Source organism: Palaemon carinicauda, unplaced genomic scaffold (assembly GCF_036898095.1).
Source record: "Palaemon carinicauda isolate YSFRI2023 unplaced genomic scaffold, ASM3689809v2 scaffold577, whole genome shotgun sequence".
Lineage (NCBI taxonomy): Eukaryota > Metazoa > Arthropoda > Malacostraca > Decapoda > Palaemonidae > Palaemon > Palaemon carinicauda.
Window position 1 is genome coordinate 30,001 of NW_027171846.1, and position 24,455 is coordinate 54,455.

The following is a 24,455-nucleotide window of genomic DNA, read 5'->3' on the forward strand; positions in this document are numbered from 1 at the left end:
TTTATCAAGATTTTTGGGGATTTTTACACTAACCCATCTGGCAACACTGCTTCAGATTCTTTGCTTCTCCAATCTCCAGTTCTCCACCATCCTGGATTCTTTATATCTAATTTGTATTTGAATGAAAACACAAATGATTTTGGCAGTTGGAAATTTTTCCCTCCTGGGCTACTTATCCATCCACACTGTAATATAGTGACCGTTGCATGTTCAGCAAATTGTCAGTCTCTCTGCTCAGCTTGTTGTCCTCACAGTACAACAAAGGGTTGCAATGCGTTTATTGCAATTAATGGTTTCATACAGCTTGTGTTAACTTACTAAAAGCAGTATTAAATAATAAAGAAAACATTTGGTTATAAGATTGTGTCAGAAATATTGAATTTGTCAGGGAAAGGGGGGTACTAGGCCATTGAACAAGGCGTGCTAATTTTAGGTAAAAAAAGGGGGGGGGGGATTTTGTTGCATGGTAATAATTATCAATAGGCCTGTCCTGTAATTCTTAGGTATTTTTTATTGTATATTAAGCTACGAAATACTTGTTGAATCTGGGCTACGGTACTAGTCCACAACCAGATTTATGCATACAACTACCTGACTGACAGCAAATAACTAGGGAGGTTCACTGGAATGCTGTTATCCACTAGAGATAACTGGACTACTCTGGTGTTTACCTGTCTGGAGGCAGACATACACGACCAACTCCTATTCCAGCAAAGGCAGTTGGACAAGATAAATCATACCTTTGCAGACCGGTCGCCTGACAAGTGAGTGATCGACTTTAAATGTTTACTTGTTAAACAACCACTCGGCACCCTCAGGCACTCAAATGAGAATTGATCTATTGCTTGGTAGTCAAATGATCCTGGTTCCGCTTAATCAAAACGTCCGACGCTTCAGGGTTCGTCAATATATAGAAGTGTACCAACCGTGTGTCACACAATCGTACATAGTAACGACGTTTCATTTTGTGTATATATTATGCTTGTATCTTCGCTCTCCACTCGCACTGATAAGGACCTGAAATAACATGTCTGTTTTTCTCACCGTTAACTGTTAACCTGTGCGGTGTCGGTTGATTATGAAATTTCCTGTTATGTCTTTTATGTCTTTTTGGCATGAAGTTTATGTATATATAAACGGATGTTCTGTAATAAAGTTACTCGGTTGCTTTCATTCCGCCTTTGAGTCACAATCTTCTCCCGGCTCGTTACAGAAGCCTACAGAGTACAGTAGTTAGCTGACCGGGTAGCTGAGAGTCTGTCTCAGCTTCCAAGGGAATCAGAAGGGAAAACATAGGTTTCACCTGGAACAGTTGCTTGTACAACCTCCCCCTTTTTCCTCGAATTAGGATATGAGCCAAAGCTTGCTGGATCGCTCTCCAGGGGGAAGTCGACCCTTTCCGTTGACTCGGCATCAGTGGCTTTGACCTTATCACTGAAGATTGTCCCACAAGGATATATACCTAAAGTCATCCTTTCAGTGTCAATCTGCCAATACAGGATGCGATGCTCCTGCCTATGCTCAACCTCTCAAGTGTTCACAAGGAGGTTCACTCTACTTGCAACCAGGGTCTATGCTAATGCAGGCCGTACCTCCTCGTCCCCTAGACAAGCGGGTAATTTCTAACAAGAATTGTGGGTTGGTCTGACACTAAGGCAACCTTTTGGGGTGTTTTTAACTCTTGATAAAACCACTAGAATTCATCCTTGCAACCTCCATGAGAACTGGTTGATTTAAAAAGGCAAAAAACCTCTTAAGAAACAAAGTTGCTACGTCCAACCAGGGGAAAAGACAGATGCGGAATGTCCTATCCTCAAGTTAGACTTTTTCAGGTGCCTTGCTGGGGTACCTAAACCTCAAAGTTCTTCGACCCCAGTAAAAGTCATAGCTTAAGTCCTCTCCATCTCCAGTGTCAACTGGTCCTCTTGGTGCTAGCATGGATTCTATGGCCTTACGTTGATACTCTTGGGTGAGTCATCAAAAGAAGAGGGGGAGGGGTCCTCACCTGTAATGACACATGGCCTCTGATCTATGTGCCAACACACATCGACATTGCCACACAAGTCTGCCCAGATTATAGTGCAAGGTTGCTGGCTCGTAATCTCTTCCAATAATTCCTTTCATGTCACACCTTTTTTAAAGCACAGTGGTGGTAGAATACCCGGACAAAGGTAGTTTGGGCACGGCATAGAACACCCAGTCTAAGATATTCTTTGCATGACTACTGTTTGTTTTGCCATTAGAAGATATGAAGTTGGACATGAAACAACTCCATTGTCATCTGTAACCCGATTTAATGTGGGCATGGAGAACTTTCTAACAGCCATTCTGACCAGGCAGACTCAGACAGTAGGCTTCGATGGATCTTTCGCTTCCTCAGTTAGCCACCTAAGTGTTGACCCTGGTGGGATTTGAGGATGTGATATCAGATCAGGACGTTTCATGTGCAGAATTTTTCTGAAGTAATGTTAACAAGTACGGGGTAACCACCCCAGCTCGCGGATTACGATGCATTTCTCAGCCTGTGTACGATTAGCGAGCGAAGGTTTTGCAAACTTTGACAACTCGAGCTACCCCTCTTGAAGGCGAACACCTTTCTTGTTCGTGAGTTAGATCTTCCTGAGTGGTTGCCTCTGCGGGGTACGAGGGAAAAAGTGCTGGATTCCTCCTTGCCTCTTTCCAGCCGGTCAGAGCGAGACAATGAGGTGGTACGAAGGCTGTGCTTGGTCTCAATCCCTCACCATTTTGTCCTTTCAGGTGTTCAAAGCTTGCAATAGCATTGTTGCACTCTCGAGATTTCTTACACAGCATCATGGGGGGAACTGCATCTTGTATTACATTGTTTTTTTTTCACAGTCCGAGAGATTAGGGATTTTTATATTTACCAATGAGAACTAAATGAAGGAAAAAAGTATAATTTTTCCAGAACTAAAAAACAGTGTGTACTGTACTGTATCTCATTTGCATGGTCTGAGGCCAAATTAATTCTGTGATTCTTGCAATACACAAAAATTGGTTGTCGGTTAACTTTAAGAATTTCTTGTTAAATACCTTCCTTTACTTCAGTCATAACTGCTGCGTTATTAAATACTTGAATACGACAGTCCTTTATGGAAATATTTCCCACCATTATTTTCAGAATTTTATTTACTGAGCTGACAGCATCTTTTGATTTCAAAATTTTCTAGAAATACAGTACTGTACTTCCTTTATTTCTACTTCGTTTTTCGTCAATATTAACATAATGGTGCATTTGAGTGACCTGATCATGAGCAATTAGGAATGATCTTCCTAATCTGGTAGTTGAATCAGTAGAACTTCAAAAGTTCAAAGTTGGAGCAAATGCTTTTTTGTTGACCAGGCGGACATGAGTCTTTTTATAGTTTATATATGACGTTTGTTTTGACGTTGTTAATAGTTTACAGTATATATGACATATCTGTTTTGATGTTGTTACTTTTTTAGAATGATTTATTGTTAATTTGTTCTCTTCATTTATTTATTTGCTTATTTCCTTTCCTCACTGGGCTATTTTTCCCTATTAGAGCCCCTGGGCTTATAGCATCTTGCTTTTCCAACTAGGGTTGTAGCTTGGATAGTAATAATGATAATAATAATAATAATAATAATAATAATAATATCTGGAGTTGAAATCAGGATTGATAAAATATTTTGCACGTAATCAGCTTAAGAGAAATCTGTCTGTGGGCCAAGTGATGAAGGCCGGAATCTTGAAAAGGCACACTACCTTAACGGCCTTTTATGTACCGCAGTATATCTACAACTCCCTCGACACCTTTGTATTTGGTCCTTTGATAGCTGCTCAAGTAGATATGTAACCAGCCTAGCTCACATATGGGACAGAATGCATTTCATCTATGGTAATGCACAGGTATAAGTCTGGAATGAATAGTAGAATGCTGGTTCTTTTCCTTCATTCTTCTGTCCCCACCCCCTTTTGTGGATTAACGTTTGAATCGTTAAGTGCTAGATCTGACCTGATGCTGGTAAGTTACACTTTGGAACTCCATTTTCTATATCTAAAGAAATTTCTGGAACTCCATTTTCTATATCTAAAGAAGTTTCTCTTCCATTCCCCTTTAACCAGGGGGGAAATGGTGGAATTATGGAATTTATACCAACCTATTGATCATCACACATATATCTTAACATGCTGATATCTCTTTTGAAGGAAGGGTCTCTATATTTTGATCGAGTACATGCACCCATGTACAGGCTAGGCCCTCTCAGTCTTTCATCCTTACGAAAGACAGGGAGGAGGTTTCTGGGGTCACCGGTTGGCTCTTGTACAGGTCAAGCGGTGGTACTTTCTTGGAAGAAGATTAACCATCCATTTAGGTTTTAGGAAGACTTCCAACTCACCATGCAATGAGTCTCCCTAATTAACCCTTTTACCCCCAAAGGACATACTGGTACGTTTCACAAAACCCATCCCTTTACCCCCATGGACGTACCGGTACGTCCTTGCAAAAAAATGCTATAAAATTTTTTTTTTCATATTTTTCATAATTATTTGAAAAAAATTCAGGCATTTTCCCAGAGAATGAGACCAACCTGACCTCTCTATGACAAAAATTAAGGCTGTTAGAGCAATTTAGAAAAAATATACTGCAAAATGTGCTGGGTTGGAAATTTCCAAAGAGCCTAGTGGTAAAAGAGTTAAAGGATCGGGGTTTGTGTGTTGGGTTAGAACAAACCACTGGCCTCAACCAAAAGTTAACCACAGACATGGGAGAGGAGGATCCAGCTGGGCAAGTGGTGGTGGTTGCAACTTTGTTCAGTGATGGTGACAGAATGTAGGAAAATTTCAAATAATCATCCTGAACTCAGAGGAGAAACCAGGAAGAATGCTGATAGAATTATCAGAGCCCTTCGAAAATTTTCTGCTTCGGCGAAATGTGTTTAATGAGCATTTTTTTTATTTAACTCTGCCACACAAAAAGCTGTTGAGACTACTGACCAATTTGTACTTTGACTACGTCAGCTTTTGGACAATTGTGAGTTTGGTGTCTTAGGATTCTCTGATCAGAGATCGTAGGGTGAAGCTGTACGTGAACATCTTTTGAGAAAACGTCCTGCGCCTGATTTTTCCATCTGTGTAAATGATTTACATGCTGCGGCGGTATTTACTGTAGGTCACACAATCAAGCCATTACAGGTGGTGCCTCAGTGGACCACATTTAAAAAAGGGCACAAAAGGAAAAAGCCAAAATAGAGACACTAAAGCAATACAGTAATGAGCGAAAATGCCCTCCTAGTCAAGGCAGTCCTTAGCAACCACCACGAAATGGCCGGCGACAGTCTTCGAATAGCCAGAATCAAGGTCAAAGTTCAAGCCACAAAAGGGCAAAAAACCTGCTGATAGTGTGGCAACCCAATGCTTTGCTCGAAGGACTACTATCCTGCCCATGACACGCCATGCTGTAAATGTAAGAAAACAGGTCATTGGGCAACAGTATGCTGTAGTACCAAATCCACCCATGAGATTGAACCAGGGGAGCAACTAGGTACTTATTTCCTTTGAAGTGTAGAATCGTGCCATGAGGATTTTTAAATATTAAACTTAGCCGGTGAATATATAATAGCTGACGTCTCCGACGGCCCAACAGATCCAAAAACTTGCGAGCGATCGCCGTGAAGGTTGCGGGTGTGCCCACCAGCGCCGACTATCGGCCAGATACCGCATATACTTTTCAATCTCTCCAGTTCTTCTCTGTCGGTCTTGCCGACAAGCTGGTTCCGCTCGCTGTTGACCTAGAGTTTTTCTACCGAATTGGTGAAGTACTTTGTTTTGGTTGTTTTATTGGCGTTCGCTGTGTTGGTGTGTTTTTTCAATAAAACTCTTGAAACCCTTTTTTTGGCTTGTGTTTCTTGTTGATGAATTTGGCTTTGACTTGGATTTTCTTTGGTTGTTCAAAATGGCTGACCCTTCTCCTGTTTATCGCAAGTGTGCGAGAGAATGGAACAAACGTCTTCCCAAGGCCTCTATCGACCCTCATACTGTTTGTTCTAATTGCCGGGGTAAATCCTGCCAATTAGGAGATCGGTGTGAGGAGTGCGTGGTCTTGTCGGAATTCGAATGGCTTGAGTATGAAAAATATACTCGTAAGCTCGAAAGAGATAGGGTGAGGAGAAGCTCCTCTAGATCTTTGGAATTTTCCTCCTCCCATGCCCCTGAACCTAATCCTTCCCCTGTAGTGGTTGTTCCTGAACCCCCTGCTAGCACTCATGAACCGTCTATGCGGGATATGTTTTTAGCGATTCAAGCTTTAGGCGAGAAAGTTGAGTCCTTAGCCTCGGACCGTAATCAGTTAATGTCCGATGTAAAGTTGTTGAAAAGTGGTAAAGCAGAAAATCTAAGTGATAAAGTGATAAGTGTGCAAAATGTGTTTAGTGTTGCGACCAAGGGTTCGTCTGTTCGTGCTTGTCGCTCCCCTAGTCCGAGACCTCTTTCAGGCTCCCATGCACCAGGGAGAAGTAATGTCGTCGGACTTAAGGGGGCGAGATGTGTAAACCAGCGTACAGACGTTCCCTCTTTGGTATCAGACGTTTCTCGTCAAGAACGTCCTTACCATAAGACGGGTGAGACTAAGTTCTCCTCGTCCTCTGACGACTTTTCGTATAAGAAACCTTGGCTCAAGGTATCTAGGCCCTTAAAGCGAAAGTCAGTCCCTTCAGGACAGGTCCAGCGTCCTGGCTGTAGCCATTGGGACAGCTCTAACCACTTGCAGTCATCGGATGGCTGTTCGCCCGATAAGCGAAAGCGTAACACGGAGTCCGACGGTCTCGGTAGAGGCAATGTTTTGCCACCGCAGACGTTACCGACGTCACGGCCCGTTCCGACTCCGGTTGACCCGAAGTGGGTTGTCCTGCAGGACATGCAGTCTAAGCTTTCTTCTCTTATGGAAGATTATGAGCATGAACAGGTTCACGATGATCCTTTGCTTGCGGTTCGCCAGTGCGATGAACGTGACTCTGGCCTTCAGCCGCCTAAACGAGTGTTTTCTCGTCCGTTTGATGTTAGTACCAACGTTTCTAGTGCTTTGAAACGCGATGCTAGTCGTGTTCCTCGTCTTTCACGTCAGTCACGTGACGTGGAACCCCCCTTGCTACAGTCTCGGACTGACGTTCAGCAGCTGCCACCGCAGCCCCGCACTGACGTTCGCCGACCAACTCCGTTGCCTCGCCGTGACGTTGAGCGTCTGTCACCGCTGTCGGAAGTTGTTTTGCCTGCTCAGACCCTGCAGTCAATGCAGTCTCGACGTGATGTCGAGCGACATTCTACTCAAGCTGTTGTTGCTTGTCAGTCACAAGACTTTGTCTTTTCAGCCGCGGCGTGACGTTGCTTCCTCAGCTGTTGCTGCTGCTCCGTTGCTTGTTGACATTGCCTGTCAAGCGTTGCCTCCTAGACACGTCTCTCCGTTTCACGAGACTCGGCAGTTGTCGGACGAAGTTCCGTCGGATGAGGAAGTCGCTGATCCCCTTCCAACTGATATGCCTTTGGGGACTTTTTCAGATGGAGAGGAGCCTAAAGTTGCTCAGCCCTCTCTTGATTTTAAAAAGATCATGCTGATTTTTAAGGATCTTTTTCCTGACCATTTTGTGACTGCTGCTCCTCGTTCGCCTCCGTCAGAGTTCACGCTAGGCCTAGCTGCTTCGACTCCGTCATTTACTAAGCTAGTGCTCTCTCGCTCTTCTAAGAGAGCTTTGCGTTTACTAGGCGACTGGTTGATGACCAGGAGGAGTTTGGGGAAGACAGCCTTTGCTTTTCCCCCTTTTAAACTGGCTTCTCGAGCGAGCGTCTGGTATGACACGGGAGAAGTTCTCGGCTTGGGAGTTCCTCCCTCTGCCCAGGGAGACTTCTCAAGCCTCGTAGACTCTCCCCGTCGTCTGGTCATGAGACGCTCAAAAGTTAGCTGGTCCTCTTCGGACCTTGATCATCTCCTCAAAGGGGTCTTTAGGGCCTTTGAAGTTTTTAACTTTTTGGATTGGTCGCTGGAAGCCTTGAGCAGGAAGATCTCTTCAGCCGACCGTGATGTATCTGTACAAATTATGTCCTGCATGGACAAAGCTATCCATGATGGCTCTAATGAACTCGCTGCTACGTTTATGGCAGGAGTCCTTAAGAAGAGGGAGACACTTTGTTCGTTCCTGTCTGCAGGAGTAACTCCCTGTCAAAGGTCGGAGCTACTCTTTGCGCCGTTATCATCTGCCTTATTCCCCCAGCAGTTGATTAAGGATATCGCAGCGTCGCTAGTACTAAAGGATACCCATGACTTGATGGCTACGTCAGCGCGTAAGGCTGCTCCTTCTTCATCCTCTTATGTCGTTAGACCTAAGTTCAATACTCCAGCGACGAGGTTTATCCCGCCCTTTCGTGGCAGAGCTCCCAGTAAGGGAGGCGCTCGTGCCGATAGTAAGAGAGGTAAGAGGAGAGGATCTAAGTCCTCCCGTGGCAGAGTCTGACTGCCCACGTCCTCAGACAGCGGTAGGGGCCAGATTAACCAACTTCTGGTAGGTCTGGGAGAAGAGGGGTGCAGACCGAGAGTCTATTTTGTTGCTAAAGGAGGTGTACAAAATACCTTTTGTACGGAGACCTCCTCTGGTAAAAGTCCCTATAGACCTCTCTCCCAGGTATCGAGAGGAGTCAAAGAGACAGGCACTACAACTGCAGGTGTCTCAGTTGCTAGAGAAGGGAGCGGTGGTGAAAGTCTCGGACCTTCAATCACCGGGGTTTTACAACCGTCTCTTCCTAGTTCCAAAGCATACAGGAGGTTGGAGGCCGGTGCTGGATGTCAGTGCTCTCAACGTTTTTGTTGTCAAAACAAAATTTACGATGGAGACCACCAAGTCCGTCCTAGCAGCAGTCAGAGAGGGAGACTGGATGGTCTCTCGACCTGCAGGATGCGTACTTCCACATTCCTATACACCCGGATTCTCAACCGTATCTGAGGTTCGTATACAGGAATGTGGTGTACCAATTACGGGCACTGTGCTTCGGCCTCAGCCCTGCTCCTCTTGTTTTTACGAGGCTCTTGAGAAATGTAGCAAAATTTCTACATTTGTCGGGGATTCGAGCCTCCCTGTACCTGGACGACTGGCTGCTCAGAGCGTCGTCCCGTCATCGCTGTCTGCAGGACCTTCAATGGACGTTGGATCTTGCAAAGGAGTTGGGCCTGTTGGTGAACATAAAGAAGTCTCAGCTGACTCCCTCCCAAACGATTCTCTATTTGGGGATAGAGATACAGAGTCTAGCTTTTCGGGCTTTTCCGTCTGCCACCAGGATAGAGCAAGCCTTGCTCAAAGTCCGCCTCATGCTAGAGAAAGACCATTGCTCTGTGAGAAGTTGGATGAGCCTTCTAGGGACGCTATCATCCCTGGAGCAGTTTATCTCTCCAGGGAGACTTCACCTTCGCCCTCTCCAGTTCCATTTAGACTCCCATTGGAACAAGAACAAAACTTTGGAGGCGGTCTCGATCCCGATCTCCGAACCAGTCAAGACTTGCCTGAGCTGGTGGGACAGCAATATACGTCTTCGAGAAGGTCTGTCCCTGGCAGTCAAGAACCCAAACCACGTGTTATTTTCAGACGCGTCGGATTTGGGTTGGGGAGCGACTCTGGACAGTCTGGAATGTTCGGGTCTTTGGACGACGGAGCAGAGGAGCCTTCACATCAACTGCAAGGAGCTGTTGGCTGTTCTTGACAAGTTTCGAGAGTCTTCTTCGAAACAAGGTGGTAGAAGTGAATGCGGACAACACCACGGCCTTGGCGTATATCTCCAAGCAAGGAGGCACTCAATCCCACGCTCTGTTCGTCATCGCAAGGGACCTCCTCATCTGGTCAAAAGATCGAGGCATCTTACTGTTGACGAGGTTCGTCCAAGGGAAATTGAACGTCTTGGCGGACTGTCTCAGTCGGAAGGGTCAGGTGATCCCTACAGAATGGACCCTCCACAAGGATGTATGCAAGAGTCTTTGGATGACTTGGGGTCAGCCCACCATAGACCTCTTTGCAACCTCACTGACCAAAAGGCTCCCAACCTATTGCTCTCCAGTCCCAGATCCAGAGGCGGCCCACATAGATGACTTTCTGTTGGACTGGTCTCACCTGGACGCTTACGCATTTCCGCCGTTCAAGATCGTCAACAAGGTGTTGCAGAAGTTCACCTCTCACGAAGGGACAAGGTTGACATTGGTTGCTCCCCTCTGGCCCGCGAGAGAGTGGTTCACAGAGGTACTTCAATGGCTGGTAGACGTCCCAAGGAGTCTACCCTTACGGTTGGATCTCTTACGGCAACCGCACGTAAGGAGACTTCATCAAAGCCTCCCCGCGCTTCGTCTGACTGCCTTCAGACTATCACAGGAGGTTGGAGGCCGGTGCTGGATGTCAGTGCTCTCAACGTTTTTGTTGTCAAAACAAAATTTACGATGGAGACCACCAAGTCCGTCCTAGCAGCAGTCAGAGAGGGAGACTGGATGGTCTCTCGACCTGCAGGATGCGTACTTCCACATTCCTATACACCCGGATTCTCAACCGTATCTGAGGTTCGTATACAGGAATGTGGTGTACCAATTCCGGGCACTGTGCTTCGGCCTCAGCCCTGCTCCTCTTGTTTTTACGAGGCTTGAGAAATGTAGCAAAATTTCTACGTTTGTCGGGGATTCGAGCCTCCCTGTACCTGGACGACTGGCTGCTCAGAGCGTCGTCCCGTCATCGCTGTCTGCAGGACCTTCAATGGACGTTGGATCTTGCAAAGGAGTTGGGCCTGTTGGTGAACATAAAGAAGTCTCAGCTGACTCCCTCCCAAACGATTCTCTATTTGGGGATAGAGATACAGAGTCTAGCTTTTCGGGCTTCTCCATCTGCCACCAGGATAGAGCAAGCCTTGCTCAAAGTCCGCCTCATGCTAGAGAAAGACCATTGCTCTGTGAGAAGTTGGATGAGCCTTCTAGGGACGCTATCATCCCTGGAGCAGTTTATCTCTCCAGGGAGACTTCACCTTCGCCCTCTCCAGTTCCATTTAGACTCCCATTGGAACAAGAACAAAACTTTGGAGGCGGTCTCGATCCCGATCTCCGAACCAGTCAAGACTTGCCTGAGCTGGTGGGACAGCAATATACGTCTTCGAGAAGGTCTGTCCCTGGCAGTCAAGAACCCAAACCACGTGTTATTTTCAGACGCGTCGGATTTGGGTTGGGGAGCGACTCTGGACAGTCTGGAATGTTCGGGTCTTTGGACGACGGAGCAGAGGAGCCTTCACATCAACTGCAAGGAGCTGTTGGCTGTTCATTTAGCTCTGACAAGTTTCGAGAGTCTTCTTCGAAACAAGGTGGTAGAAGTGAATGCGGACAACACCACGGCCTTGGTGTATATCTCCAAGCAAGGAGGCACTCAATCCCACGCTCTGTTCGTCATCGCAAGGGACCTCCTCATCTGGTCAAAAGATCGAGGCATCTCACTGTTGACGAGGTTCGTCCAAGGGAAATTGAACGTCTTGGCGGACTGTCTCAGTCGGAAGGGTCAGGTGATCCCTACAGAATGGACCCTCCACAAGGATGTATGCAAGAGTCTTTGGATGACTTGGGGTCAGCCCACCATAGACCTCTTTGCAACCTCACTGACCAAAAGGCTCCCAACCTATTGCTCTCCAGTCCCAGATCCAGAGGCGGCCCACATAGATGCCTTTCTGTTGGACTGGTCTCACCTGGACGCTTACGCATTTCCGCCGTTCAAGATCGTCAACAAGGTGTTGCAGAAGTTCACCTCTCACGAAGGGACAAGGTTGACGTTGGTTGCTCCCCTCTGGCCCGCGAGAGAGTGATTCACAGAGGTACTTCAATGGCTGGTAGACGTCCCAAGGAGTCTACCCTTACGGTTGGATCTCTTACGGCAACCGCACGTAAGGAGACTTCATCAAAGCCTCCCCGCGCTTCGTCTGACTGCCTTCAGACTATCGAAAGACACTCAAGAGCTCGAGGCTTTTCGAAGGAGGCAGCCAGAGCGATCGCGAGGGCTAGGAGATCATCTACTATCAAGGTCTACCAGTCGAAGTGGGAGGTATTTAGAGAGTGGTGCAAGTCCTCCTCTATTTCCTCTTCCAGTACCTCTGTAGCGCAGATTGCGGGCTTTCTCCTGCATCTGAGAAATGTTCGCTCCCTCTCTGCTCCCACCATTAAAGGCTACAGAAGCATGTTGGCCTCTGTTTTCAGACATAAAGGCTTGGATCTGTCAAATAACAAAGATCTCCAAGACCTCCTTAAGTCTTTCGAGACCTCTAAGGAGCGTCGTATGTCAACTCCTGCTTGGAATTTGGACGTGGTCCTGCAGTTCCTGATGTCAGACAGGTTTGAGCCATTACATTCAGCCTCCCTGAAGGATCTCACCCTCAAGACACTTTTTTTAGTGAGCTTGGCTACAGCTAAAAGGGTCAGTGAGATCCATGCCTTTAGTAAGAACATCGGCTTCTCTACGAATAAAGCTATATGTTCTCTTCAGCTTAGTTTTTTGGCCAAGAACGAACTGCCTTCTCGTCCTTGGCCTAAATCCTTTGAAATACCTAGTCTGTCAGAAATCGTAGGTAATGAAGTTGAAAGAGTGCTGTGCCCCATGAGAGCTCTTAAGTTTTACTTAGCTCGAACTAAACCTATGCGAGGTGGTTCTGAGGCCTTATGGTGCTCCATTAAGAAGCCCTCATTGCCCATGTCTAAAAATGCATTATCGTACTTTATTAGATTTTTAATCCGGGAAGCACATTCTCATTTAAATGAGAAAGATCGTTGTTTGCTTAAGGTCAAGACTCACGAAGTGAGAGCAATAGCGACTTCGGTGGCTTTTAAGCAAAACAGATCTCTTCGAAGTATTATGGACGCGACCTTTTGGAGGAGCAAGTCAGTGTTCGCTTCATTTTACTTAAAAGACGTCCAGACTCTTTATGAGGACTGCTACACCCGTGGTCCATTCGTTGCAGCGAGTGCAGTAGTGGGTGAGGGTTCTACCACTACATTCCCTTAATCCCAGTTTCCTTTTAATCTTCTCTTGAAATGTTTTTTAATCTTGTCTTGGGTTGTTCGGAAGACTGGGAAGTCTTTCGCATCCTTTTTGATTTGGCGGGTGGTCAAATGTTGTTTCTTAAGAGCGCCCAGATTAAGGGTATTGATGAGGTCCATTTATAGGGGTGTTCGCCCTGGATATAACAGCTCCTGGAAGTCTTTCAGCATCCTGGAAGGATGGCTGGGCTTCGTGAGGAAAGCGGACTAATGAGGCAGAGTAATCATCAGGGTCAGCTTCCTTACCAGGTACCTATACTTAAGTTGGTTTTTTATGAAATATTTGTCAAAAAACTCTTGAGCATATACGCCTTTATTGTATTAATACTGGTCTCTACCCACCACCATGGGTGTGAATCAGCTATTATATATTCACCGGCTAAGTTTAATATTTAAAAATTATATTTTCCTTATAAAATAAATTTTTGAATATACAGTACTTACCCGGTGAATATATAAATTAAAGGCCCTCCCTTCCTCCCTGATAGAGACCCAGCGGACTGAGAAGAACTGGAGAGATTGACAAGTATATGCGGTATCTGGCCAATAGTCGGCGCTGGTGGGCACACCCGCAACCTTCACGGCGATCGCTCGCGAGTTTTTGGATCTGTCGGGCCGTCGGAGACGTCAGCTATTATATATTCACCGGGTAAGTATATTCAAAAATTTATTTTATAAGGAAAATATCATTTTTGGGCAGCTGACATCAAGGTCAATAAAAACATAGGAGTTCAAACTTGATAGTGGGTCGAAAATTACTGTTGTTGGAGAAACACCTTGGGTGTCATACTGTACGCAACTAGAACCTAGTAGAGCCAAGTTTCACGGACCTGGTGATAATCACTCTGACCTCATTTTGGGCAAGCTACAAGACTCACAACTTTTTGAAGACAGGGTTGTCACTGAGGCGGTATATGTAATGAAGAATTGTAGGAGAAATCTACTGTCCAAATTTGCCAGACACCTTTGGCCTGTTAAAACCTGACCATGATGATGTTCATTCAGTTGAAGTAGAAAATGTTGAACAGGAATTTCCCAAGCTATTTAAAGGACTAGGTCTTCTGAAGGATTTATACAGGATTCCACTCTTCAGTCTGGTGGCCTGGTATTACTGTGCAGATCGAGCGCATGTGTAGGAAGTGTCTGCCATGTTCTCTTAACAAAAATGAACGAAAGGAACCAATAATAGCAAAGTCATCTCCCAACAGTGTCTGGGAACGTGTCGGTACTGACCTGTTCCATTTCAACAATGACTACATTTTGGTGACTTGCTATTCATTATGTCGGCTGGATTTGTAGGAATTGCCTTCTACAGTCTCTCGTGATGTCATCATTGCACAGAGTGAAAGTTTTGCCAATCATTTAGCCCCCTACAGTATTGTTATCAGCAAATGGACTGCAATATGCATCCGAGGAAATAAAGTTATTTGCTAAGGATTGGGGATTTACCCATGTAACTGCTCCATGACATCCTCAAGTAAATGGTGCTGCTTAACGAGCTGTTCAAACAGCCAAATATATCTTTAAGAAAAATTCTAATTGGTATTTAGGACTTTTGGCATACCAAATAGCACCTATTTACAATGGATTTGCACCATCTCAACTGCTTATGTCAAGATTGCTAAGGACAACACTTCCAACAATTCTGGAAATCCTGAAGCCATCTACTGTACTGTTATTAAAGATCTTAGTAGATGGTAGGAGGAGGAGGGGTATAAGGAAAGATATTCCAAAGACTTCGATTGCTGACACCATGTTGTCAGCTTACCTTGTCTTTCCCCAGGAGACAAAGTTTTTATGAGAGTCCAAGGATGCTATCATGAGGTCATACAGAAACTGAACAGCCTTAGGTCATATAGTGCTTCTACTGACAAGGGCAATATTTTAAGAAGAAACAGGAAATCTCTTATCCACACAGGAGTCATGGTTGAACCTGAGCCAAGCTCATCACCTTCAATCAACCAGCCTCTTCACCTCTGCCATAATCCTTCATCCCCAAATTCCTAATTGTGTGATTAGGAATTTAAGGATGAAGGGTTATGCTCGTCCAAAGCCTAACATCCTTTCAAACCCAAATATCCAGAGTCCTACCACTTAGCCAGAGTCTACTAATTTCAATACTGTCCCTCCATCTATGACTAGGTCAAGTTAAATTGTTTAGCCTTCTATACAACCAGAAAGGATTTATTTTTAGTAAATTTTTATACTCATAGTCAAGAAGGGATGTGTTTATTTAAACTATACTGTAGTTATGCTAAATACAAGCACAGTAAAATACTTTTCAGTTGCTGTAATTATGTTATGTGAGAAACAGTAGCATTACACATAACTACCCAGTATCATTACAGAGGTACTGTATATGTAAATCTATTACTTTTTATCAAATAGATATTTGCCAGTTGTGAAATATCTTGGGGGGAGATGTTGTGTACCGTGAGCTTGTCGCACTTTACATTTTATATGATTGTATACACAATAAAAATTTCTACACGTTCCCTGGCCATTCGATTAGGTACTAGCAGGTTTAAATTTAGAGAACCCAAACTTGTATTTTGAATTCATTTTAAATTAACAAATTTATAACTTAAATCAAGCAGAACTATGACATCTACTCTGGGTAGGATTATTTTTAAGACTACTAATCACGTTTGGTTAAATTTTCTTAACTGGATTGTTCTGCAAATTCCTTCGTTACCAAAACTATGTTTGATATATTATCCCAAGGAAAGCCATTAATGCTCTTAATATGTTTTAAACTTTTGTGCTTACAGGTAGTAGAAATATTTCACTTGTGGGTGTAAGTTAATAGCACAAAAATCTAAATTATCTTCTGTGTTTTATTGTTGAAGGTGACTAAACTAAATATCTTTCTTTCAGGCTGCTAAGGATACGCTGACAGATCCAGAAAAGCGTGCTAAATATGACAGGTGGTTAAACAGTGGAATCTCTGTTAGTTACGATACATGGTGTGGCATGAAGCAACACATGACAACAGTAAGTGTTCATTATTCTTCATCTTTGCAGCGCAATGCATGAAATTTTATTTATACTCTTCATTAAATAGAGTAGTTGTCAGCTAGAATTAGTTTTACTCATGTGCTAAATATGTGTAATTTGTTCCTATGCATAATATAAACCTTTGACCTTTAATGGGAGTATGACTTCATCAGAGCTGAAAACGTCCTTAAAGCTTTTCATCGAGGTAAGCTTAGTTGCCTGCCGAGTGGTTGGTAGGCCTCGCCCACCTGTTGGGTAGAGCTACCTTCACTTGAGTGCAGCTGCGAGTTTACAGACCATAATTCTTGGTCTCCTCATCTGGCTTTTGTTAATCCTTTGCTTTTTTAAGATTGAGTAAATGGTCTTGCATAGTTGTGTTTAAGGAATATTAATTTAAGAAGCCAATTAAGTATATGCAGTGTTTAATGATAACTGTAATTGTGTGACAGTTTTCTGTGCTACCAGCTGTTTCTGATAACTAATTGTGTGACAGTTTTCTGTGCTACCTACTGTTATCTACTATACTTGTGTCCTGTCAGGCAGCTTTTCTGTTGCTGTTCTATACCTTGTGTGTGTGGCCATAAAATGACAACATGAATCTGAGGAACTTTGTTTTCCTTGGATATCACTGGTGCTCCGTCGGGAGAAGGGTTCCTTGGCAGCCGAGTGTGAAGGGAGGGGAGCCACCTATCTTAATTTCAGTGTCTGCCAATCCTGGAAGGTGCTAAGGACGTATTGCCTAGATGTGTTATTGTGGTCTCACATGGTGTGAAGTTTATAAAATGAGGCAAATTATTATTAAAAGATCTTGACTACATGCAGTTGATTTATGATTTTAAGCGTCATATGTTCCAACACGCACACAAAACGTTTGTCCTTTACTTAAGAGGGGACAGAGTAAAATGACGTCTAGAATATGGCAGTTAAAACTTTTAACGAGGTTTAAACAACCAGCGAGGAGGCAACCACCCCCTGCAGCTCACTACAAACCTCAATTGGATTTCACCCATCAGAGAGTGAACTTTCTCCTCTCTGTTAGAAACTTAGCAATTTTTGCTTTGTTCATTTAGACAATTTTCTAGTTTTTATTTTGCATATAGTTAGTTTGTCTGTGATTGTTCATCATGCAGATGTGGTCAGGAGTGCTGCCCGAGATCTGCGACACTTACAGTATACGACTATCATAAAAGTCGATCCTCAGGCTGTGCCATGCTTGTCAAGGTCATGTATGTTCAGAGGCCTCGCCATGTGGTGACTGTAGGGAGTGGCCACCCTCTCAGTGGGTTTTGTTCGGTAAGAGGAAGGAAAAGAAGGCCAAAAGACTCTTCTCCTTCAGGGTCTTCCTCTAAGTCTCTTCCTTTGGAACAATCCCCTCCAACTCTTCCTAGCGTCCTGTGAAGGGCCTTCAGGTAAGAGTGGTGCCTGGGCAATCCTGGGGTCAGGGAGATTGTCATTCCCCTAGAAAATGGCATCGTCTCCCTCTTTAGCAGACTTCCCTTCCGCCTTCAATTTTCAGAGGTCGAAGGCCCTTCGCTTGTTGTGGCCCTCCTTGGTAATTCCTCGGAGGACAAACTTCAGCTTTTTGTGGAGGAGAAACATCGTTTACAGTCTGTCGCTCCTTTGACTTCTCAGCAGATTCCTGTTGCACCCAACGCCTCAGAGCCTCACCGTTGGAGTACTCTGTTCATCTGGTTGCCCAAGGTATTGCTGCTGCTTCTGGGAGTTCTTCCAGTTTGAAACCTCTAGTATCTTTAGACCCTGTCGCCCTGCGAGATCCCATCCCTGCCGAGGGGGATTCTCCACCATTTCCTGCCAGACCATCTACTTCCAGACCTTTGCAACTTAGACCAACAAGAAACACACACACACACACACTCTTTTTCCTTCTTCCTTGCCCTGCTGTAGAGAAACCAGACGTTCACCTTTATCAGCTTCTTGCCAATCCCGCATTCGCTATAGATCGCCCCGTCATAGGAGAAGTTTCTCTTTCTGTCGGCATAACATCAGACACACCTCGAATCATCGATCACCTAAACACTCTGACCCCTACTCACACTCCAGGCAATCTTCTCCTTCACATTCAAGACAATCGTCACATTCTCGTTTCCTCCGATCTCCTCCCTCGCGCTCAAGGTGATCTTCCCCCTCATCAGGTTTTAGCCTCCCTTTGTCTCCAACATGACAATCAAAGAGATTTTCTCCGCTCCTTGTCATCACCTGTTAGGTGATCTTCACCTTTGATTAGACATCGCGATTCTCTTTATCTCTGTTGGAGGGCTGTGTTTTTCCGCGCTCGCCCCTTGCACTCTAAGGGGTGCCTCGCCAGTGCCTCGGCTGTTTTTTGTCACCGCTAGTGTTCCACTCCTCACCTCCTTCTGCGAAACAATCCAGAGATTCCTTGGAAGTACTGTGAACGCAACAGTTACCGACTAGATACTGTGGACACAGCAGTTGCCAGCCCAAGAAGATTTTTCAAGCCTCAAAGGATGATCATCTTTCCAACAAAAGGAAAGACTCCTAGGAAAGGTAAGATTCCCACAGGTCCTGCTTCACCAGAAGTCCACGCCCGTTGTAGACCTTCTTGATTCGCCTTCAAGTGTTGAGAACCTGATCTTAGGTGGTGCAGGTCGAGTACATGAGTCAGACCTCGTGGAATCTTCGTCCTTTTGCCGATTAACTTGTCTGCAGTCAGGAGCAAACCCGGTCATCGCAAGGTTAAAACCTTCATTACACCACCAAGAAGGTGTGGTAAAGAAAAGGACACACAGAGGCTCCTTCTCCTTAAGGGAAACTTCCTTTTTCCTGATAACTACAAACTTTCCCTTTTTTCTGATAAATACAAACTTATTCCCATTTCCTTCCCAAAGGATCATTAGCAATATGTTGCTAAACCTCTGTTACCTTTGCGTAAGTCCTTAAAGGTACAAAATCTTACACTCACTTTTGAAGCCCCCCATCCCCTTTTTCAGCGGGAGCATTGCGAAGAGAAAGGAAGGACATGAAAACTTTGAGGTCATCAGCACCATGCCAGCAGATACCGCCCTGTCACATAGAGATCACTAGAGTTGAAGACTCAACCCCTTCCTCTTGGCCACCTGGGAATTCAATGACTAACATGTGGTATGCTAGGAGAATTGTCGTCCCTAACAAGCACACTACGTCCTTGACTCTGTAAGGAAGGGTGGCTCCTGCAACGAAAGGAGTGCAAGAGTTCTTGTTTCTTGTGCCAAGGAAAGTCTTCCAGCAGATGATGCCGAGTTGCCTACTTCGGTGGTGAAGTATGAGACCTAACTGGAGGAGGAGCATGAAAACATAATGAAGCTACTCTCCTGAAGAAGGTAGCTCGGCTATCTTTTTCCCACTTCTCAGCTGCTGCAACAATTTCCTTAAGCAGGAAACAAGGCTAGTTAGTCTCTGCTAGCCATCCGACGCATGAACTTACTCATGACTGTATCCCTATGCTTGAAAATGCAGTTGCCTCATAGAAAAGCACACTGGAGAGAAAGGAACTCTAAGGCCTTAGCTTTGGAGCAAGCAAGGTCTGCCGTATTGCTTCCGAATAGTCCGACAGGTTTTAAGAAACTAATGGGACACTGCTTCTGACCAGTGGTCTAGCCAGGAGCAACCCTGGAATGCTGACCTAGTCCATCTCCAAGTTGCATAACTCGGTAGCTAATTGCCGAGCTAGACTGTCCTGAGACATCCCTGGTGCCAGCGTTGCAACCTCTGGGTCGATGGGTAATGGGTTGGGATGCACACCTTCCGGTAAGTAGAATTTATATTGCCGTGAAAGAACAGGTGGCAGCAGTTTCGATGATCTTGATGCTTTCAGCGAGTGATTAGAGTCCGAAATAAAGAACCTGTTTAGACCAAGGAAGATTCGGTTATTGATAGAAACTCTTGAGCCTCCACAAGGCCGTTGATCCGTCAAATGAGGCTTAGGACCTCTATAAAAAAAGATTCTCCAGCCCCAAAGTTGGAAACTGTAGACGAACAACTGCTTTTTTGGAAGGTCATACATTGAGAGGGAACTCTGTGATTCGTTGATAATAAGAAGGAAGGCTCGCCTTGTGGAGAGACCCCAGGTCCAAGTGGTGGAGGTGGAGTATGAGAAGGTTCCTGTTCAAGAAACTGGCGAGAGTTCTTCTGCCTCTCTGGGATGTGGAGCGAAGAGATGGAAGGGGGAACGTGAGTAGCTAACACTGGTTACCTGATCTGGTGAATTTGGGGTAGATTGTCGAGTTGGGGGGGAGGGGGGAAGAAAGGACTTAATTTGCTTCTCAACTGGAATTTCTCCCATTGGGAAGATGACCACTCCTTACACACAACGCAAGGGGACTCCAATGCGCCTCTATGTCCTCGGCATGTAGGATGTAACGGATAAGGCTCTACATTAAGGTAGCTCATGAAAGTCCTTGAAGGACATTCCTCAATGCCAGGACAAGTACATGTAACACACTTTTTTAACACTCATTCTGTAACAGAATAGAGAATTAAACAAAGAAAACAGGATTAAACAAAGAAAGAAAACAGGAGGCCAGTAACTGACATCCACTCACTTCAGTGGCCAGAAGGCGAGCCATTAGCGACAGCTAGATCTTTAATAATTCTTCAACTGGCCATAACTGGCTTGTACCCAAAAGTAACCCCAATTAAATGATTCGGTTTGTATCTGCTTAAGAACATACTTTTAATCCATCCATTGTGGAAATGGCTATTATATATATACCCAACTTAATTGCTGCATTTCTTTTCAATAATAATTTAGTACTTTATATTTGATCATTACCATCTTTGTTTTTTTTTATATAGAGTAAACAGTACTGTTTAATTTTATATTTAGAATCTACACTGGGCAACACCCAACACCAAAGACCGGATGTTGGATTCCGGTAGTTCCCAAGGTGGTGGTAGTAAACCAGGTCATCGCAGAGCCTCTGAACAGGGCATCTTGCACGGTCGGGCAGACTTTAAAATATCCCGGCCTTCAGAAGGATGGGAACGGGACTCTTCTGACGTTATGAAGAAATTCAGAAATTATGAAATCTAAGGAGGTGACAGGTGACAAAATTATTTATTCATAAAGTTTGTGCTATGTTGATGGTTCATTGTTGATTAGCTCTTTGCTGTTATGTTATAACTTTGTTGTAATGGTTATGTTGATCTCGGATATGTTTGATATCAATATGGGAAAAATGTAACAATGTTCAGACAATACAATTGAAATTAGATAATCTCGGTGAAGGCAGAATATATTTGATGCAGTGACCAGTAGGTATTGCAGTAAGTTCTGGGCTACACTAGGCAAGTCTACTAATACTCCAGTTCAATCACAAGTAAAAAAAGTAGTTGAACGACTTACACTGCACTGTATTTTAGATTAATCATTCAGATGTCATTTCTAGTTTTGCATACTAAAGGTAAGCTTGTAAACTGAAACTAGAGAAGAATTATATAGTGGTAGGGCTGTTCAAGAGGGGGTTACAAACACTGGTTGTACTAGTTACAGGAGTATGTCATAGGGTTGGAACATTCAGTATGCTACTGTACTATGGTCACATTTTTTTATTTTCTAATGAAATACTTTTCATGGCATGAGTGTTCAGAGCATGATGTAGGGATATAGTTAGGATTGCGAAAAATTTCCTGATAATCATGCCAAACACACTTGAGATCCATTAGCAGTTGAGCAATTTAGGAAGGTTTGTTTAAAAGCTATGTGGAGGATTTAATGAAATATATATATAATACATACACAAAGGTATACATAATTCTAGCTCAAAAATCTTGTTCCAACACTGATGAAGGCTTTTAGTCAGACACCTAATTGTTATATAGCCAGCATGTTACTATTCCACCAGAAGCCGTAAATAAATGCAAAAGTTTTAAATCCTTGTGGTTACAGGATGGAAAAGGTCACAGCAATTGACCTTTTCATTTATAAGCATAATCATCAAAAATAATTGTATGGCAGTAACATAATTGTGTGTATTGTTATTGATGGATGGGTAAGTTAATTAAGAACATGTTTGAAACCATTAAAGAATAGGCTTGATTGTCAACGCTATTGTACTGTATTGAAGTTTAATAAACAATGATTGTGATTTAGATTTGGTTAATTAAATACCGTACCTAGAAGTTGATGTTCAAGATTCTTGTAAACAAGTTATTATGCATATGTGGTTAGATATATTCACTTAAATACCCAAATGTAATAAAGCTTGCAAGAACAAAAATTCTTAATGTTACAATTTCTTTAGATTTTTCTCCTGGTTACGTATATCGTTAGGAATAACTGGGTTTTATGAATTTTATGAGAGATTATTTATATGTTATTTTTTGTGCATTTATTTTTAGTGAATAAAAAAGTATGGCAAACATATGATGTGTATTTCTTGACCCATGCTTTGTTAAAACCTTCAGATTGAAAATGAGAGAACATTTTAACTTCATAACACCTTGATAATATATACTATGACATGTAAGAATTACCCAGTATAAGAGTATATCGTTTATTCCAAGTAATATAACACATGGGATATATACAAACCAAAACTAACAATGTAAAATTATAACCAGCAACTTCGCATCTTCTGTTCACTGGAGACTTGGAATACCCACCTTTGCATTTTTCTTTACTCTCTGAAATGACAAAAATATTATTACTAAAACACAATCACCATAGACACACCATATATACAGGATCAGTGCCCAAGCCTTTTCACCCAAGCTAGGACCAGGGAGGGCCAGGCAATGACTGCTGATGACTCAACAGGTAGACCTATAGGCTTCACAAAACCCTTAGCTCACAAGGATAGTTAGGTTCTAGACTACAAGAAACTCTAGCTCAAGCTACCACAACCCTGTTAAAGTTATTAGTTCTTAATACCATTTTTTGCATTACTTTTAACAATTAATCATTGCATAATTGGTGGTACAGAACACTGTAGCTATAATGGTAAACAAATACTTAGTGTCTTCAAATTGTCAATTCAATTTCTTTGTGAGCTCTATCCTATTGCAACAAAGGCAGTCACCAATTAGAAGAGCATAAGGACTCTAGTGAGGGTCTTTCACCACGGGAAAATGATACTAGACTGAATAATGAAATGCTTTCCTTGCTAACAATACTATTTTGTGTGGAGAAACATAAGTAAAATTACAGGTTTGTAAAGTAGGGTACAAAAAATGGAGGTATGTTTTATAAGATTTGTACACCAAAGGAATAAATTCATGTAAAAAAGTTGTTGGATAATAATGGATTTGCATCTAAAAATTTTTGATTAATTAAAACTATGGATATTTTAAATGACCATATTGCTAACTCAAATTTTATCGAAATCTATGAAATATGAAACTATTAACAGTTAAGGTTTGTCTTCCTAGGTTTTTAAAAGGTATTCCTTACTCAAATTTTATCGAAATCTATGAAAGATGAAACTATTAGTTTTTGTCTTAGGTTTTTGAAAGGTATGCCTTTCCTAATAAAAATCTTTTCAAACTTACAACTGTGAAGTCTATAAGGATACCTACCTTTGCTCTGAATTTCTCATGAATTGGTCTGTTACGGAATGCTTTGAGCTTTGCTTTCTGGAATATGCTGTAATCAGCAGTACTGTAGTCAAAGCCTGCAGGTTCATCACTCTCCTCAGACTGGGAATCGGAACTTTCCTCTTCACTTGCTGCGTCTTCAACTTTAACTCTTTTCGGTGGACTCTCATCAGGAACTTCGGTGGACGATCTCTTGGCTGCTTTATTTTTGTCCTTTCTCATCTTGACCTGAATAGTATTAAAAATTCAATATTCATAGATAATTTTACTGTTATTAGAATGATATGTTGTTAATTTATTCTCATTTATTTATTTCCTTATTTCCTCTCCTCACTGGGCTATTTTTCCCTATTGGAGCCCTTGGGCTTATAACATCTTGCTTTTCCAACTAGGGTTGTAGCTTGGCTAGTAATAATAATAAAAATCCTAAACAATATAATATAAATATTCATGGAAAATCCTAAATATAAAATAACAATATTCATGGAAAATCCTAAACAATATATCAATATTCATGGAAAATCCTCAAGTCGAAGTAAAACAATAAGAAAAGGTCTCACAGATGTAATGTAATTTCCAAGTACTGTTCACTAGAAAAATTGAAGATTTGCCTTTAAACATGATCTGAAACACGTGTCTTATTGCAATTAGTAACATCTATAAGAAGTTTAAGTAGGAACATACAGTACCTACATAATGATTCTGAAATTTTAATGACCATCAATTTCTGGATTTGTCTACAAAAATAGCTGACCTAGAATATGCTGATGATGCTGTCTTTATTAGCAGAATACCACAAGACTTGCAAAGCTTGTTTACCAGAATGCATGTAATATCACA

General features: G+C 43.1%; 2 protein-coding genes across 2 annotated transcripts in view; one reads left to right on the forward strand and one right to left on the reverse strand.

Annotated features, from left to right (window-relative positions):
* The window catches only part of LOC137637195 (J domain-containing protein-like), a 24,049-nt gene extending 1,605 nt beyond the window's left edge, over nucleotides 1-22,444 (forward strand). The window contains exons 2-3 of the mRNA XM_068369459.1: nucleotides 15,945-16,061; nucleotides 20,908-22,444. Of these exons, the coding sequence (XP_068225560.1) occupies nucleotides 15,945-16,061; nucleotides 20,908-21,114 (324 nt within the window). The 3' untranslated portion in view covers nucleotides 21,115-22,444. The remainder of the gene's footprint in view (nucleotides 1-15,944; nucleotides 16,062-20,907) is intronic.
* Rrp6 (exosome component Rrp6) overlaps nucleotides 22,158-24,455 on the reverse strand; it is a 39,638-nt gene continuing 37,340 nt past the window's right edge. Inside the window, exons 17-18 of the mRNA XM_068369457.1 lie at nucleotides 23,598-23,843; nucleotides 22,158-22,706 (exon numbers count right to left, since the gene is read on the reverse strand). Coding sequence (XP_068225558.1) covers nucleotides 22,662-22,706; nucleotides 23,598-23,843 — 291 coding nt within the window. The 3' untranslated portion in view covers nucleotides 22,158-22,661. The remainder of the gene's footprint in view (nucleotides 22,707-23,597; nucleotides 23,844-24,455) is intronic.